Source organism: Rana temporaria, chromosome 2, assembly GCF_905171775.1.
Source record: "Rana temporaria chromosome 2, aRanTem1.1, whole genome shotgun sequence".
Taxonomy (NCBI): domain Eukaryota; kingdom Metazoa; phylum Chordata; class Amphibia; order Anura; family Ranidae; genus Rana; species Rana temporaria.
The window spans coordinates 263,783,600-263,803,151 of NC_053490.1; the positions used below are offsets into that span (position 1 = coordinate 263,783,600).

Genomic DNA, 19,552 nt, shown 5'->3' on the forward strand with positions numbered 1-19,552 from the left:
TATTTTAATCTGTCCATTAGGATTAGATACATTAACTGAACAGCTGAATATCAGCCCATACTCTGCTGCCAGAGAAAATCAAGTGAATAAGGTTTACATATTCCATACATAATAATAATAATAAAAAAAATAAAGAAAGACAGGCCTTAATCTGCGCAGACAAGAAGGCAGAATGAAAGTTGATATGTCATGGATTACAATCCTTAAATTCTAGTAAGAAACATTTTTTTTTCTTTAATTTTGGATTCAAAATTTAAAAATACATTAGCGAAGGTGGAGAAGATAAACAAATAAAATTGATAAGGAAAATTGCAATGATTTAACACACATTACTAAAGGGAGTGTAATGCAATGCATTTTTATAAAGAATATAAAGTGCAATTGGCATTTTGTGTAAAATAAATACACAATTTACTTCGGTGGACATGCATAACGTGACAATGTCAGGATTGTGTGCACAATGTACACAAAAATACACTGCTTTTATTAATGCACAAATCATTCAACTGATCTCCCTTAAAGAATACTAGTTTACAAACACTGGTACATCAAACCAACCCTGAAAGAGAATATATGAAGCGTAAAAAAAGGAATAAAACGAACACACACACACACACACCACACAGACAAATTATACATATGTAAATATACACACCCAGCGTACAACACAGACTACCTGCTTGGTTTAATCTCCCTACCTTTAAATAACGTGCAGTTGTGCCTATTAGGGGGTCCTGAGAGTCAGCACTGCTCAGTTACACTAGGACCAAAACAGACTCTAGAGTAAAACAAAGCCCCCTGCTGCCGGGTACAGCCCTGAAACATCCAGGCGAATAGGCACTGAGAGATTTGCATTTGGTACATGCTGGGAGGGGTGAGAGAGGAGAAAGCCGTAGTGGGGGAGGGATGAAGGAAGAAAGGAGAGTGAATGAAAGAAGAAGAAAAAAAAAAAACAGGAGGAAGGGAAACTGCTAAAGTAATCTTATATTGTCTATCATCTGTATTGACAGTAATCATCTGTCACATGCCCTGGCTGCCTTCACCCTAGCTCTGGGAGGTAGAGCAAGGGTTGTGTTGGGTCAGCGGATCTGGAAAGAGATCAGGACGGGAGGGTGAGGAAGGAGGGGGGAGCATATAACAGCCAACACTAATGTATGGAGAGGAAAAACTGAAAGAAAACTATTTTAAAAAGACTCTATAGAGGACTTGTTACAAAAAAGCAACTCAAGTTAAAAATATAAACTGTTACTTTCTGCTAATCAGCAGACAGTGACATCTGTTTTCGGCACAAAAGCACAGCTAGTGCAAATATGGGAGCAGAATGCTTCAATGCAATACATTTGATAAACAGGATATCAATGACAATTTGTATATTTACAAGCGCAAATGATTTACTATCAGGGTGAGAACTGTTGAGTAATAATATACCACCAAGTAAATGCTAGCAGGGCCCTAATGTGGTACCCCAGAAAGTGGTTTTAATCAACTACATATTTTTAAACTGGTTCACTTGTACAAAAACTTACTGCGATGAGTTTATTCCCCTCACACAAAAGAAAGATTGAGCAAGTTTGCCAAAAGGCAAATTAGAGAAAATAGGAGCACCAATTCAGGTATGAGACAGATTTACAGACAACAGCCTAGTTTACTAACCCCCACCCCCCCCCCCCCCACCGCTTTCAACCTACTGCTTAAAATATGCATCTGACCAATGACTAGGGTGTTCTATCCTAAGCAAAAAAACGTCATAAGAGGTTTATAAACTATCCAGTCAGATGATTAGGAGGTATAAAAAAATGGTACAACCCCTTTACTAAAACTGTCCATAGATGGGTCAAATCTCAGCAGAGACTGGCCAAGATTCAAACCATGTATAGCAGGCTGAACATATCCAAGATGATCAACTAACTTGGGTACTTTTTAGCCTGTCTGATTTTACATGGGATTATTCTAGCCACTAGAAGTAATCACTGTGTTCTCCCGGCGGGGATAGCTCCCTCTGGTGAAACACAATGGCTCAGTGAGAGGAATTCCCCCATTAACGGACAACCTGTGGTTGCAGGAAAGAAAATAGCCCCATTTATGCTTGACTTGGGTTCACTTCACACCAATGCGTATTTTCATGCTTTTTGCAGAAACACAGGACATTTTTAACATGGGTTCCTATAGAACACGTTCACATCAATGCATTTTTGTGCCTCTGCGTTTTTTTAATCTGCCCAACAAAAAAAGAAGGATAAAAACCACAAATCACAGAAAAAAAAAATGCAAAACACTGCAGAAAGCAAACTACATAGGTGTGAATGGAGCCTTAAGGGGCAGCTCAATTAACACAGTCTTTAGACAAGCACCTGATTTTGTTGGTATCTTATTTGATAAATCTTGCCTACCCAACAGGTTTACTTAATCTAAACGGAGTAAAGAAAACCAGCCAAATTTATATACATTATAATTAGTAATATTAATATCTAAAATGTCATCATTTTGTTAAAGCCCCTATGTAGTTCTAGAAAGGCAGAGCTGGCCTTTAGTGAGAGGATTCAGTCTGCGGATCACCCTGGCTTGTCACTACCCAGACTACACTCCTATTGGCTCAGGGGAAGCCTAGTTGTGTAAAGCGTGCCTATGTAGGTGGAAAGTGATGCAGGGTGCCTCACAGGCACCTTCCTCATGGCCTTTAGACTGCACTAGGACAAGCAGTGATACCCTGCTAGAAGGGATAACAGATACATTATTTATAATTAACACAAATAATAAGATCACACAATATTTGGAATATAGAAAATCTGAAGCACACAGAATCTGGAGCAGTTGGGCATAGTAACTAATCAGCTTCTATGATCAGTCTGATCTGAAATTGAAATATAGATGCCATACACAATTGGTCCAGATTCGGTCTACTCCATCTTTGATAAAGTCCCAATGTATTAAAACCGGTCACTGCAAGATGTTGCTTGGCATTTTTTACATAATAAAAAAAGGTACCAGAATATGTACTATACAGTGCCTTGCAAAAGTATTCATCCCCTTGGCATTTTTCGTGCTTTGTTGCCTCACAACCTGGAATTAACATGGATTGTTTGAGGATTTGATTTACAGAACATGCCCACAACTTTGACATTTTTTTTTAATTGTGAATCAAACAACAAGTATGATAAAATTACAGAAAAAGTCAATGTGCATAACTACTTACCCCCCTAAAGTCAATACTTTGTAGAGCCAGCTTTTTCGGCTATCACAGCTCCAAGTCGCATTGGATAAGTCTCTATGAGCTTGCCACATCTTACCACTGGGATTTTTGCCCATTCCTTCTTGCAAAACTGCTCCAGCTCCTTCAAGTTGGATGGTTTTCTCTTGTGAACAGCAATCTTTAAGTCTGACCACAGATTTTCTATTGTATTGAGGTCTTGGCCTTGAATAGGCCATTCCAAAACATTTACATGTTTCCCCTTCAACCACTTAAGTGTTGCTTTAGCAGTGTGTTTGGGGTCATTGTCCTGCTGGAAGGTGAACCTCTGTTCTAGCCTCAAATCACACACAGAGTGGTACAGGTTTTGCTCAAGAATATCCCTGTATTTAGCACCATCCACCGTTACCTCAACTCTGACCAGCTTCCCAGTCCTGACTGTTGAAAAACATCCCCACAGCATGATGCTGCCACCACCATGTTTTACTGTGGGGATGGCGTTCCTTGGGTGATGTGATGTTTTGGGTTTGCGCCAGACATAGCATTTTCTTTGATGGCCAAAAGTCTCATCAGACCAGAGCACCTTCCTCCATACATTTTGGGAGTCTCCCACATGCCTTTCGTAAACTCAAAATGTGCCATTTTGTTTTTTGCTGAAAGTAATGGCTTTCTTCTGGCCACTCTGCCATAAAGCCCAACTCTATATAGCATACGGCTTATTGTCGTCCTATGTACAGATACTCCAGTCTCTGCTGTGGAACTCTGCAGCTCCTCCAGGGTTACCTTAGGTCTCTGTGCTGCCTCTCTGATGAATGCCCTCCTTGCCCAGTCCTTGAGTTTTGGTGTGCGGCCATCTCTTGGCAGGTTTGCTGTTGTGCCATGTTCTTTCCATTTGGTTATGATTTGATGGTGCTCCTAGAGATCAAAGATTTGTATTTTTTATAACCCAACCCTGACTTGTAATACTCAACAACATTGTCCCTTGCTTGTTTGGAGAGTTCCTAGGTCTTACTGGCAGTGTTTGGTTAGTTGCTTAGGTGTTACAGCCTTTGGGGCCTTTCAAAAAGGTGTGTATATGTAATGACAGTTCATGTGACACTTAGATTGCACACATGTGGACATCATTTCACCAATTATGTGACTTTTGAAGGAAATTTGTTTTAGCAGAGCTTTTTATGGGCTTCATAACAAAGGGGGTGAACACATACGCACATGCCAATTATCAGTTTTTTATTTCTGAAAAATAGTTTTATGTATATATTTTTCCAATTTAGACTATTGTGTTCTGATCTATCACATATAACTCAGATAAAAAAAAAAAAAAACATTAAACTAAAGGCTGTAATGTAACAAAATAGGTAAAAAGCCAATGGGGGTGAATACTTTTGCAAGGCACTGTGGGTATTCCAAGAGACAACACATAATTCCATTAAGCGTCTTCTCCTAACTTATGAACATTATAGTATTACTTGTATAGTAAACTGTAATGCCACGTACACACGATTGTTTTTCATTACAAGAAAAATGGCATTTTTTTAATTGGTCGTGAAAAATGGTCGTGTGTAGGCTCCAGAGCATTTTTATCGACACAAAAAATGGGCGTTAAAAATTTAGAACCTGCTCTATTTTTTCCTGTCGTTTTTCACGTTGTGAAAAACGGTCGTGTGTACGCTTTAACGAGGGGGAAAAAACGGGCGTGCTCAGAAGCAAGTTATGAGACTGGGGAAATTAGCATAAGCCACCCAAAGGGTGGCGCCATTCCAATGGAATTTCCCCGTTATAGTGCTGTCGTATGTGTTGTACATCATCGCGCTTTGCTTTTTCACGATCGTGTGTATGCAAGGCAGGCTTTTTTTCAACGACATGAATAACGTTCGTGTGTACGCGGCATAGAGCAGGCCATTAATGATGCAAATTTATTTCCTGCAACCCAAGGAAAAAAAAAAATCACACAATTCCTACTGACAGTGTTGATGGGGAATTCCTCCTGCCCTGACATTGCCTTCACCCAGTGAGGGAGCAGCCGCTTGTGATAATCGCAACCAAATCCAGCAGACTGGTTGTACCCAAGATGCTTGATCGATTAACTTTGTATATTCAGCTTGCTCACTTACGGTTTGAATCACAGCCGGTTCCTGCTGGGCCAGTCGAACCGTGTATGGCCGACTTAAGATCTGATACTTCAAACTTGTAATTATATGAACTAGATTATGAAAACTTGTTAATGCAATTATCGACCAGTCTGGTAATTGATTAAAGGGATTGTAAAGGTTGTTTGTTTTTTGGTAATAAACCGGTTATACTTACAGGAGCAGACTCGACTCTGCTCTTCTGGGATCACCTGCTGGTGGCTCTGGGCTCCTCCTCTTCTCTGTGTTCCATCATAGGAAACTGCTTCCTATGGTAGCACACGTGCAAGCTGTGTCCCTACTGAAACTCGCAGTGCGCCTTAGCCCCTTCCCCACTCCCTCGTCACTGGATTTGATTGACAGCAGCAAGAGCCAATGGCTCCCGCTGCTCTTACTGAGTTCAGTGAAGACAAAAATAGGGAGAGGGAGTAGCGCCACTGCTTTCAGGCACAGCGATGGATTGAGTTTGGGCTCAGGTATGTATTTAGGGGGCTTGGAGGGCAGCTGGTTTGAGCCACGTTTTAACCATATTAGTCAAACTGGAAACCATTTCAAAAGCAACAGTCTCCATGATTAATGCAACATAAACAGTAGGGCTCAGTGGCGGAACTACCGCCATAGCAACCCATGCGGGCGCTATGGGGCCCGCAGCCGAGTGAGGATCAGGGGGGCCCGGTGAAGGGAAGAGAGAGGAGAAGAAGAGGCGAGCTGAGCGCCCCATGGCCACTAGGGGGCCCCATCAGGGTTGCCAGCCTTGGTAAAAGCAGGGACAGTTTGTTGGTATCAGTGTTTTTATGACATCTATCACTGAATTGGCCACTACCGACATCACTTTGATGTACAAATCTCGAGATTGTAGCTGCCCCGCCTCTTCACTGCCTTCTCAGCCAATGGGAGCACGGTGTACACGCCCCCTTCTCCAGCGCGGCTTTTTTTTGACATTCGAGCAGGAGATGCCGACTGCTGGAGAGATGAGAGGGAGGAGGGGACAGCCTGCAGTGTGGGGTGGATTGCTGCCTGAAAAAGGTAAGCTGGCTGAGCTGGAAGAATTGTATTATCAGTGCTGCTTACCTATCCTGGTGAGGAGGGGGAGGGGGGAGACTGTGTAGCAGCAGGGCTCCACTTGCTGTAAGATCGTTTTTCTGTGTGTGAGAAGTGCCATGCTTCTGTGAGAAAAAAAGTGCTGGTGTGTGTATATATCAATAAATATATATCTATATATATATATACACACACCAGCACTTTTTTCCCACAAATCATCCTGATAGAACACACTGCTCCTGCCCCTTCTGCCATGCTGGTACTTGTAGTGCCCCAGCAGCTCACATGTGGTAATACAGGAGAGGAGGCTGTGCCTGTGGTATTGGTGGGCAGGTGATGAGTAGGGAGATGTAGCAGAGATTGGAGAAGTTCAGCACATCCTTCTCCCAGAAGCATGGCACTTCTCACTATATATATATATATATATATATATATATATATATATATATATATATATATATATATATATATATATATATATATATATATATATATGCGGTCCATCCATTAAGGGCACCACCCCCTCTATGTAGAATGTATAGATTCATGCATTGCATGAATCTATCCATGGCCACCCCCAATTCAGGTGTCCATCCCCTTTTAGGACGCTGGGTGCCTAAATTGTGGGGGGGGGGGGGGTTTGAAGCATCTGATTAGAGCCCTAGGCTCTAATAGGCTTCACATTAGGGTGGGCTTGGAGCGCAGAGCACTCAGAGCCCATCCAGGTGGGTTTAGAAAAGCAAATTGATGTTTGCTTTTCTAACCATGAACCGGCTCTCCGCCAATCAGGAAGTGCGGGTCTGATACCCATCATGTGATTGGCTGAAAGGACAGGCGCTCCTATTGGACGCCTAGCAGGAGAAAAGAAGAGGTGCAGGGAGTAAGCAGCTCGCCGCTGCCCGTCCCACATCTCACCGCCGTCACCCACTGCCTGACCTGCCACCAAGATGGGGCAAGTGTTGGTCAGACAACAGGGGTGGGGGGTGCTGAGGGTCACAGTGGCTGCATTTAATGGCACGGTGGCTGCATCTGTGCCCCATCAAATGCAGCCAACTGTGCCCCATGTGGGGGGCTGAGGGTCACAATGGCTGCATTTGATGGGGCACAGTTGGCGGCATTTGATGGGGCACAGTTGGCTGCATTTGATGGGGCACAGTTGGCTGCATTTGATGGGGCACAGTTGGCTGCATTTGATGGGGCACAGTTGGCTGCATTTGATGGGGCACAGTTGGCTGCATTTGATGGGGCACAGTTGGCTGCATTTGATGGGGCACAGTTGGCTGCATTTGATGGAACACAGTTGGCTGCATTTGATGGAACACAGTTGGCTGCATTTGATGGGGCACAGTTGGCTGCATTTGATGGGGCACAGTTGGCTGCATTTGATGGGGCACAGTTGGCTGCATTTAATGGGGCACAGTGAGGCTGCAATTGTTTGCCCATGAGAGGCTTCTGGTGAATTTAGTGGGTCACCAACTCTAAGCCACTCAGCATGTCACGGAGCTTGGTGCCTCTCCGCATGGGTTTGCCCACATTCATGTTGCATAAAAAAAAAAGATGGTGGCCATCTCTAAGCCTGGGGGCCCCATAATCTCCTATTGCCCGGGGGCCCCATGAGTTGTCAGTCCGCCCCTGGCTGTCCGTATCAGCAGAGAGCGGAATTGCCCGCTGTAATAGCTTTCATTAGAACTTCCAGTGTTCCCGGGGCTCATGTCACATAGCTCCACCTCTTGGTCCGGCACCTTTGATCGACAGAACGCCGGTCCAGTGTCGGACATGTGACGTCATCAAAGGCGCTGGGCTAAGAGGTGGGGCTATGCGACGATGAGCCCTGTGAAGTCAGGAAATTCAAATGAAAGCTATTACAGCGGGCAATCCCGCTCTCTACTGATCCGGCCGGCTTGCCTCTTCCTCTGCACAGGTGAGGCTGTATTGGGCACAGGCAATGCTGTATTGGACACAGGTCACGCTATATGGGGCACAGGCAGTTCAGACAAAATTGGGCACAGGCAGGCCAGGCTGTATTGGGCACAGGTCACGCTATATGGGGCACAGGTCACGCTGTATAGGGCACAGGTCACGCTGTATAGGGCACAGGTCACGCTGTATGGGGCACAGGTCACGCTGCATTGACACTAGGGCGGCTCTGGGGGGCCCCATACAACATTTTGCTATGGGGCCCTGTGATTTCTAGTTACGCCCCTGGTAGGGCTGAAACGAACGATTATTTTCATAATTGATTAGTTGGCCGATTATTGTTTCGATTAATGGATTAATCAGATAATAGCCTTAAAAAAAGAAAATTCGCAGTTTTACTTTTTTTGGGCCAATTTGTTGTTGGGCAGATTACAAAACACAAATTGCCACAAAAAAACACATTACATGCTTTTCTGCAGCTTCTCCATTAAAGTATATTGAACCAAAAAAAAATAGCACCGTTTTGTGTTAAAAAGTCCTTGCCCTCTCCAAATACGCAGCAGCTGAAAAAAAATCATGGACGTGTCCCATAGGGATACATGTAAATGAACTGTAGTGTGTTTGTGCAAAAAACAAAGGTGTGACCCCGGCCTGAGATGTTTAGTAACATAAAAAACAAAAATAAGTACAAAGAGCAAATAATTGCTACTGTAAGGGGTTCATTTTTTTTACTGTGAGACAGTGAAAGTAATATTTACAGTAGAGATTTTCTTTTTTGTACTATAAAGGGTTAATTCTAGATTCTTTAACCCCATTATGTTACTGGCCGATTAATCGATTATGAAATTAATCGATTACAATTTTCATAATCAATTAGTTGTCGATTAAACGATTAGACAATCACTAAAGAAGTGTAACGGCAAAAACAATGAATGACAAGGCTATTGCCATTGGACCAACAGACTTGCATGGGTTGCCTTCAGCTAAGGGAAGGTAGCACATGTCAAATACAACAAGTTGTTTAATTTTTGCCCTAGGCCCGAAGCACAGCATCGCAGTCATAGGATGTGTACCGCCCTGAGTGGCTGCATACCCTTGATCCGGTGAGTGATTGCGGAGTTGTAAAAACATGGCTCAAACCACTGCTTTTACCACCCCCTACCCACACATGTCTATTTTTAAGGTGTTTCACGTATGTATACATGTGGCTAGAGTTCGGCCTTAAAGGGGTTGTAAAGGTACAATTTATTTTTCCCCAAATAGCTTCCTTTACCTTAGTGCAGTCCTCCTTCACTTACCTCATCCTTCGATTTTGCTTTTAAATGTCCTTATTTCTTCTGAGAAATCCTCACTTCCTGTTCTTCTGTCTAACTCCACACAGTAATGCAAGGCTTTCTCCCTGGTGTGGAGTGTCGTGCTCGTCCCCTCCCTTGGACTACAGGAGAGTCAGGATGCTCCCTATGTTGCAGATAGAGAAAGGACCTGTGTGTTAGTGGGCGTCCTGACTCTCCTGTAGTCCAAGGGAGGGGGCGAGCACGACAGTCCACACCAGGGAGAAAGCCTTGCATTACTGTGTACAGTTTTATTTTTTAATTCATGAAACTTTTTTTTTTTTTCCTCCAAAAAAACACATTTGAAAAAGTGTTGTACAAATACCGTGTGACATTAATGGGACTTTAGGGGGCGGCAACTCCTCAATGATCAAAGTTTATATCACAATGGATGCATATACAGGTAAAAATGCAAATTTGCACGACATACACACGACCACTGGGCTCTGTCGAGTATTGTGCATGACAGAGGATGTCCAATGCGTTTCAAGTGAAAGTGGTTCTAAACAAAGTGTTTCATGTCTACAATTAAAAAAAGAGCAGAAAATAATGGACATTCATCTTACATGAATTATACAATAGAAAAAATATATTGTACTGCAAATGTACATATACACTAACCAGTGGTTAGTGGTTTTGCGTGAAATGTCGTTAGTACTGCATCCTATTAAAACTTGCTGCCATAAACCATTCAGACGACCACTAGCTGAAGCTGCACGACAGACCCAGCCACAAACACCCACAGAGTGGAAATAACCAGGGTCTCTAAAAGGAAAGAGTGTTACTAATTACTAAAGGCAAGTAGAGTAAAGCATGGATAAATCCACTGGACTAAATGGGAAGTGATCACCACTAGATGAACCTTTTATTGCTGGATGGATTTGCACCAAAGGAGGCACCCTGTGGTGTGGAAAGTACACAGAGCGCAACCAAACTGGGCTGTTAACCTAATGCATGGGAAGAGGAAGAGAGCAACTGCATAAGTGTGGTTTTGGGAAAACAAAAAAGGCATTGTGTCTAGCAAACTGATGACGATCCATAGAGTGTGGATGGCATCTAGTTCAATGAACGTTGCCATACTTTTCCTACTGATCAAGGATTGAGCCTAAGATTTACCTGCGGTGCAGTTAAGGATCTGTTCGGTCTGGGCAATGCTGGTAGCAGTGTGTAGTTGGGCTCAAAAATCTCTGCCCATATATAGGTACATCTGCAATTAGGTGGATTCGATCCGAGTGTGGCATTGGGAGGGGCTCGAGAAGACGTGCCCCCCTGGCGCGCACACCCACTCACGCAAACACTCTGATAGTGCTGCCATCCAGCATTCATGGATGCCACAGGAGTGGCGTCACAATGCCATGCGCCCACTGAACAGAGTGCCCGGAGTGATTTTGCGGTTGATTGGAACCCGCGTCAGCAGCCCGCAGCGCATCTAGGTGCCATGGCAACTGGATGTACACTTGGCCATCAGCGCCCAAATCAGGAAAGCCGACCGCGGCGTGCATGACGGCGGGCAGCCGAGTGGATGACCATGGAGGGACCCACCGCACATCGCCGCAGTGGTCGCCAGAGTCATAGCAGGCAGCAAATGTTTCCTCAGCCTTAAACATATAAAGAAAAACACTGAGTGGACAACAAACAGAAAACAATTATGTATTAAATACATATAGCCATACAGTATCAGTTATAGACAAAGGAGTCATATTAATTACATCACAAGGTTGAAATTGAATGATCTATATAATAGAAAAAATATATGGTAGTGATGGACACTAATTCAAGGGAGATTTTGAGAAGGTGGTAATATTTATAGAGTTGAATTTATGTCATCAGGTTCCCATTCGGGTCCTCCTAATGTGAACCCTTCTAGGAAGGGCCTAAAACATATGGACTCATTGAGCCCAGGAGGTTTAGTCTCATTTAAGCGAAATATCCATCTTTGTTCGTGCTGCAGGAGAATTTTATTCCAATCCCCTCCTCGCATACCAGGATGTATGCGATCCAAGATCAAAAAGCATATTTTCAGAAAAATGCCATCATGAATTGCGGTCACATGTCTTCCTAACAGAAGACCTGGATTGCACGTTTTCATTGAGGCAATGTGGTGATATGCTTGCTGCCACACCAAACGTTCGACAGTTTGTATAGTGTTTGGGTTTATATATTTTCACATTAGGTAGCCTGAAGTTAGTGATGACGTGTTCATAAACCGATAGTCGCCGCACCCCCTGCATCTGAAGGTATCCGGGCGTTTGCAAGGATCCCTTTTCCCCTCTCCCTTAAATTTACTTGTGGCCAATTGCAGGGTCCATTTTTAGGACATGCCAGTATTTCTCCACAAGCGTTTTGATGGATTTTTGTTGATTTGAAAATTTTGTAAAAATGCGGATTGGGTTGGTCTTGTTTTTAGTAGAGGCAGGGTTATATAGAAGATCATGTCTTGTTTTTGTACATGCCCTTCTACAAGTTTTTTTCAGGCAGGTGGCTGAATAGCCACAAGCCAGTAATCTTGCCTTCAGGCTATCTGCCTCCCTCTTAAATACATCATCTGAACAATTCCTTCTGGTCCGCAGATACTGACTGTATGGAATGGAGGAAATTAAGGCTTTGGGGTGAAAACTGCTTGCGTGCAATACTGAATTGACGGCTGTGTGTTTACGGTACAAGCTACTTGTGAGTAGGCCATCTTCACCCCTCTGAATTGTTACATCCAGAAAGGTGATTGACTTGCAATCAGAAGTCACGGTGAACGTTAGGCTGAACACATGGTTATTCAATTTTTGAAGAAAAGATTGGAGTCTCTCTAGATGTCCATCCCACACAAGGAGGATGTCATCAATGTAATTATACCAAACAACCACGCTCTCCATGTAGGGAAGCATGTCTTCTGATTGGGTTAGCATTCATTCCCACTCCCCCAGGTACAGGATGGGGCACAAGAGGTTCCCATTGCTACCCCCTGTACTTGGAGGAAGTGGGAACCATTGAAGGTCAAGTAGTTGTGATGGAGTATAAACTCCAGAGCACCCATCGAAAATGCATTTGTCTTTATTTCAAAATAGCCGTTTTGTGAAATGACATGCTTGATGCACGACAACCCCTTATCGTCTGGCATGGAACTGTAAAGAGCCTCTACATCAATAGCCACAAGAATTGAGGTTGGGGGAATGTATAATCCACCAATGTTCTGTGAGAGGTGCATGGTATCTCTTATATAGCTGACAAAGATTTTCAGTTATCGAGCCATTGCCCGATATGGTGGGTCAACGATGGGCGATGCATACTTTCATGAAGTTTAGGCAAGCAGTAGAAGGTTGGTGTACGTGGTAGTGTAGTCTGCACATAGTCCCATTCTGATTTTGACAGAACGTTAGCAGCGTATGCCTCATCCACTAGATTGAGAAATTACATCAATGTGCAAAAACACATGTTGAACATGCTTTGTTGTGTGTTAATGCATTGCAATGCACTTGCTACTGAATTTTAACATGTATAGATGCTCAATGTGCATCTTAAAGTGATTGTAAAGTTTTTTTATTTTTAAAAAAAAAAGGGGTTTAAACTTACCTGCTCTGTGCAATGGTTTTGCACAGAGCTGCTACTTACCTCCACTTTTGGGGTCTCCCACCAGCGATCTTCGCTTCTTCTCTTCTGTGTCTGCCCACATAGCAAGCTGCTTACTTTGGGAGCAGACATACGTTTATAGACGCACATAGTGGGGCTTGGCCCTGCTCCTCACTCTCACTCGATTTGACCAATAGCAGCACAAGCCTCGTGTTGTGCTTAACAAAGTCTGTGAGAGCAAGAAGAGAGGGAGAGAAGATCTGCAGCTGGGAACAAAGCTGGATTGTTACAGGCGTAAGGTAAGTGTTGGGGTGAATACACAGTAGAAGAACCTTAAAAAGGGGTTGTAAAGGTTCCTGTTTTTTCACCTTAATGCATTCTATGCCCCCGAGCCCCCGTTTACTTACCTGACCCCTCTAAAGTCCCGCGCTGTGAACGCGCTGGCTTCTCGGCTCATTCGTTGGTTGATCGATAGCAGCACAGCCATTGGCTCCCGCTGCTGTCAATGACACGACGCGCCGAGTGATACAGTCAGCGGCTATGGCCACAGGCTGTATCACGGGAGAGCGCCCGCAACAACTCTAACACCCCCCCCCCCGCCCCCATGGGAGAGAGCTCCCATGAAGGGGGTTTGATCTTGTGGGGAGGAGCTGAGACAGCCATCCAGGGACCCCAGAAGACCAGGATCGGGGCCACTCTGTGCAAAATGAGCTGCACAGTGGAGGTAAATATATAAAAAAAAAAAATGTAATTAACAAAGGGAACCTTTAGTATAAAGATACAGAAAGCCTTTCGATTTCAGAACAACCTTAAAAACGCACATGTTGACATCTAATTGAATGTGTTTTCATTGATTTCAATGGAAAAACACAAGAAAAAGGGTGTGAACAGATCCTAAGATGTACAGGAATTATAACATTACTCCAAAGCAAATTTTAATCTCAAACATTTATCAAAGTATGTATTTTACAAATGTGGTTCACTTATTTTTTTTAAACTAGAACTACAGTATATGTAAAATAGTTGCAAAAAAGCAGCATTCAATAAAAATAAAAAAAAGAAAAGGCAGCTGTGAGAAAAGCCTCACATGCATATTGGTTTACATAATAGGTCTCATATGTAAGGCCTACTACAGTTTCAGATTCAATCCATTCAGCAGCCATAGAAAGTTGTACAAATTGATCACAAGTTAAACACAAATTCCAACACAACCTGTCAGGTTGTTACAGCCCCACTGAGAAGTCTCAGTTCATTTTAGCAATGCTGCTTGCTGCAGAGAATTCACAGGATGTCAAATAACAGCCAGCCAACAAACAGCTCTGGGTCACCCAAGCTACATTTTAGAGCATCTGTTTTTTCTCAAATCTTTAACTGAAAAAGTTTTCTTGGAAATACTGCAGCTTAAGCAGAGCCATATACTGCTGCCAGACCAAATTATGTCTTTTTTTTTTTTTGCACAAGTTAAAATGCTCATACAGTATTTGTCTTGAAAATTACATTGAACACAAAAAAATATTGCATATTTCCTGAAAGAGGCACTGTGGAATAGAAAGAGGATATCAGGTACTAATACTGCTCACCAGGACCACCTAAACGTGTGTCCTCATTGGAAGGGTTCCCCTCCATTACAGTTATGGGGACAACCCAAATGTTGTAGTTTTATTTTAAATTTTGGTGAGAATGGTACACACAACGAACATAGAAGGTAAACCTCCCGAGACCCCTATAAGGCTGCTTTCAGACTGATCTACTGCGGTTTCAGCTTATGAGGCTTCTGCTTCATCCGCAGCCACCAGCTTCCTTCGCTAGCGGTGCTGGCTCCATGTGATCTCGATCTGGACTTGCCGATCTGCCATCCCAGAGCATGGGCATGCGATTTCCTGGTATAAGATCACAGGCCACATTAGAGAGCTAAGAGTTCAAATCCAATTTGTGTTGTTATCAAATACCAAACAGGCAAGTATAAAAGGTGAAGAGGCGGAAGGATGTCGTCGCAATCTCCAACTCTGCCAATCAAAGGAAGATTAGTATCCATTTAGAAAATACCAAGCAGACTATGAATGGTGGAGCACTGCTCAGCCTGACTCAATTTTGTGCCTGGTGTGAGACAAGAAGTTGTGAGACAAGAGGCTACACACAGTTTATACAGTGCGCCCAGTGATCACACGTGTTAGTGTAGAAAATATTTTGTTTAGGCCAGCTTGGCTCAAACAAACTAGACACAAAGCCGGAAAATCAGCTTCAAGTGATTTTGATCTTAAAAGTAGAAACATTTTAGCCATCTTACCCCCCCAGTCTAATTCTGAAAAAAAAAATAAGACATTAAAACATGTCATGCTTTAAATTTAGTATGGCCGTGGAATGGCGACAAACTACGATACTTAGAAATCGACATAAGCTTTACAGATTACCAGTTTAGCGTTACGTAGGAGGTCTAGCGCTAGAATTATTGCCCTCGCTCCGAAGTTCACAGGGATACCTTACTTGCGGTACGATCACTGTTTACATATACATGCAGGACTTATGTATGCATTTGCATTGTCAGGTGAGCATGGCGGGTTGGGGGGCTGTTAAGCGCTTTACATTTTTTTCTCAATTTTGTTTAACCACTAGCCGACCAGCGGCCGCTGTTATACGGCGGCAGGTCGGCTCGCGGCTGCGCGAAATCACATAGGTATACGTCATTTCGCATTCCAGCCATTAGGGCCACTATCGCTCGTTACAGAGCAAGAATCGGGAGCTGTGTGTTTTTTTATACATTTTTGGGGATATTTATTACAGCAAAAAGTAAAAAATATTCATGTTTTTCAAAATTGTCGCTCTATTTGGTGGTGATCAAATATCACCAAAAGAAAGCTCTATTTGTGGGAAAAAAAGGACGCCAATTTTGTTTGGGAGACATGTCGCACGACGGCACAATTGTCAGTTAAAGCGACGCAGTGCTGAATCGCAAAAAGTGGCCCGATCATTGACCAGCAAAATGGTCCGGAGGTGAAGTGGTTAATTGAAAACTTTGTTTACACTGTTCCTTAAATTTTTTATTTTTTTAATCAATGAACGACATCCCTTGTGACAGCAAAAAGCAAGACAGCTCCTCTTTAAAGAGAGCTCTGGGGTCTATAAGAACCAAGATCTTTCCTCTGCCCTCAAGAGCATGAGATCGGTTTGATCAGATGCTGTGCGCATTTGGTTTCTTAGATCACATAGGGGAAGATGTATGCCTGAGCACACCAAGCGGCAGCAATCCCGTAAAGGCAGTGGCAGGGGGGGGGGGGGGGCGCGGCCCCTTTCCATGTCCTGTAGAAATGATTGAGTGACTATATAGCCACTCCGATCACTTCTACAAGAAAACCCATCGCTGGCTGAAAATGCAGGCATCATCCCAGTGTAACCACTTCAACTTAATGCCACGTACACACGATCGGTTTGTCTGATGAAAACGGTCTGATGGACCGTTTTCATCAGACTAACCGATCGTGTGTGGGCCCCATCGTTTTTGTATCCATCGGTTAAAAAACTAGGAACTTGTTTTAAAATCATCTGATGGTTAACTAACCGATAGGAAAAAAAAACAATCTGTAGGCACGTCCATCGGTTAAAAATACACGCATGCTCATACTAAATTAGGGGACGGGAGCACTCGTTCTGGTAAAACTAGCGTTCGTTATGGACATAGCACATTCATCACGCTGTAACAGACAGAAAAGCGCGAATCGTCTTTTACCAACACAAAATCAGCCTCAAGGGTGGCTCCATTGGATTTGAACTTCCCCTTTATATTGCCGTCGTACGTGGTTTACGTGACCGCGTTCTGACACGATTGTTTTTTTAACCGATGGTGTGTAGGCACGACTGATCATCAGTCAACTTCATTGGATAACTGATGAAAAAATCCATCAGTCCGTTTTCATCGGATGGACCGATCGTGTGTACAGGGCATAAGTTGCAAGAGTATGTCCTAAGGGGTTGAAGTGGTTAATATATTGCAGCTTACCAATCCTTAAATGGAATGGCTACATTTGTTCTTTTTTTTAGGCTTTTGTATGAGAAATATCAGATACAAAAAGGCTGCTCGTGATAAGAAGCAATAAAAAAAAAAAAAAAAAAGGCTTTGTTGTAGGAGAATTTTCATACATTATTTCTATCTTTGGTTCTGACTTGCTGTGAATCATCGAGTAAAACCAGCCGATCAGTCGCCCGATTTTCTCATAGTGTGTATGGCGCATTAGGGTGCCTCTACTCCACTGGGAGGAGCAATGGAGTAGCATCATTGTCAACCTGCAGATAGGGTAGCATTGGACAGACTAGCAGATTTAGGTGGGCTTGAGTAACAAATTAAAGCTGAACTCCAGCTAACACTTTTTAAGCAGTTACAGCAAACAGTTTTTTCTTCCTTTCACATAAATGAAAAAAAGCAGACCATTGTAAGCACCACTGACAACGTTAAATGGTTTGTCGCATAACCTTCTAACTGCCACTTTTGCTGGACAAGTTGGAAATGAAAAAAATAAGACTTGTTGGATGAATCACCGAGTAAAAACAAAAAGGAAAACAAATGCCTATAAAAAGAAATTAATGAAGCCACTATATCTTACACATTGGTAAGCTGCGTGCATTACGTTTTCATTTTGAATTTAATACCTCCAACTGCATTTATGGCCATTGTTATATGCAGTAATAAAGAACAGCCTTTTCTGAGGTCTGCAAAGATTGACCATCTTATAAAATAAGAAAATATACCTTCCAAAAAGTACAAATCTACATTCTATATAAAAAAATTACTTTTTTCAAACATGAACAGACATTGTAAATTATTTACATCAAACTGATCTCTATAAAACGTTTTTGTAAAGGGCATTGAAAAGACTTAAAGTGGTTGTAAACCTCTGATATGAAATGTTAACAAAGTAAATCTTTCTATACTGTGTACTTGTCTCAATCCAGAGCACTAAATGTTATTGCCCTCTGCTGCTTCCTTCCTCTGCCATCCACATGAGTCACTTCTGACATTATTAAATGCTCAGACAAGTTGTATCAGTTCTGCACTACAAAGAGAAGGCTTCTGATAAATGGGTACAACTTATGTAGGAGGATTTATTTAATCTCTATGTATCACCCAAGGCCAGTCACTTCGCTGTGTATATGGAAGGGTTTACAACCACTTTAACCTTTCTTTTAAAATGTACTTACCATAGTTTCCAGGAGGCTGCAGAGAATCGCCAGTTATACTGCACCATCCAACTGGAAAGATGTCACGGGAGTCATATCTGCACCAGTAATCAAATGCTCCTCTCCATCCATCAAACGTTATAAAGATTTCATCTCCCTTTACTTCACCTACTGTAGCTGGACATATCAAAAAAGGATTTTTCTTGTCCACAGCTTCCAGTTTTAATCCAGGTTTAAAGAAGTTCTGGGATGGCTTTTGTGGCTCCTAACAGATAAATACATTGCCTTAATACATTATATATTTAATAATTTGACCTACTAAACAAAAATAAACCAACACAAACATAATATACACACGTTCTTCTTTCTAGAGTTGGCACATCTAAATCTACCATATATAGCAGTAGGACTTTATTTTTATCTACCATTTTTAATTCTCTTGGCTCTCTGTGTGCTTTTAAAACTTAACCTTCGTCAGAAAATTTGTAGAATCTTGTAACTCAATCTCTACGTCTAAACTGGCTCCATACTTGAATGTAGTTCACGAAAAATAACTTTCTCTTGGATAACAAAAATAGACCCTATTGCTGGACCATTCATTTGAACAACAAAATTTCCATAAGATTTTATGTGCTGTTCAGATTTTCTTAGGCATGGATTTTACCTGTTAAAACACCCCTTGGGTAGACATCCAAAAGCCCCGAGACTGCTGCTGGGTACCACTATCTTGGATAGGATATCAGAAACCCCAGCAGACTCTGAGCTGTCACTCAAGGGACACTCAAAAACTGCCTTTTCCAACAGGGTGCCCAGGCACTCTGGGGTGCCTTGGCAAAATACCTAGAATTTTCCCAAATGGTATAAAAGTCAGTGGGTGGATCAAGCCTTCCCATTAGTTACACAAAGGTTAGGTGTCCTAACAACCAATGATGTCATCAGTTGATAAGGTTGTTGGGCACCTGCATTGCATCCTTGTTTGCCCCACTCCTTCAGCATCAGGGTCACATTAGCCGAGTGAGGGAGGAAACTGAGGTAGAAGAGAAAACATTGAAACACTAGTCAGTACCAGTGTGCAAAGGTGTATTTGCTTTGGAAGAACAAATCACTGCTAATGTTGGGTGTCCGACGCATGTAGATGTTGCTGCATTATGCAAAATTATTAGTTTCGTTTTTTTTAATTTAGAATGGGGGGCCTCAAGATTGTGTGCAATGTTAAA

At 42.6% G+C, this 19,552-nt stretch overlaps 1 protein-coding gene across 6 annotated transcripts in view; it reads right to left on the reverse strand.

The window, feature by feature from the left end:
* The window catches only part of SCML2 (Scm polycomb group protein like 2), a 125,098-nt gene that overhangs the window by 58,675 nt on the left and 46,871 nt on the right, over positions 1 to 19,552 (reverse strand). For all 6 annotated transcript variants that reach the window (XM_040336892.1, XM_040336891.1, XM_040336889.1 and 3 more), the window contains one exon: positions 18,357 to 18,600. In XM_040336892.1, the coding sequence (XP_040192826.1) occupies positions 18,357 to 18,600 (244 nt within the window). The remainder of the gene's footprint in view (positions 1 to 18,356; positions 18,601 to 19,552) is intronic.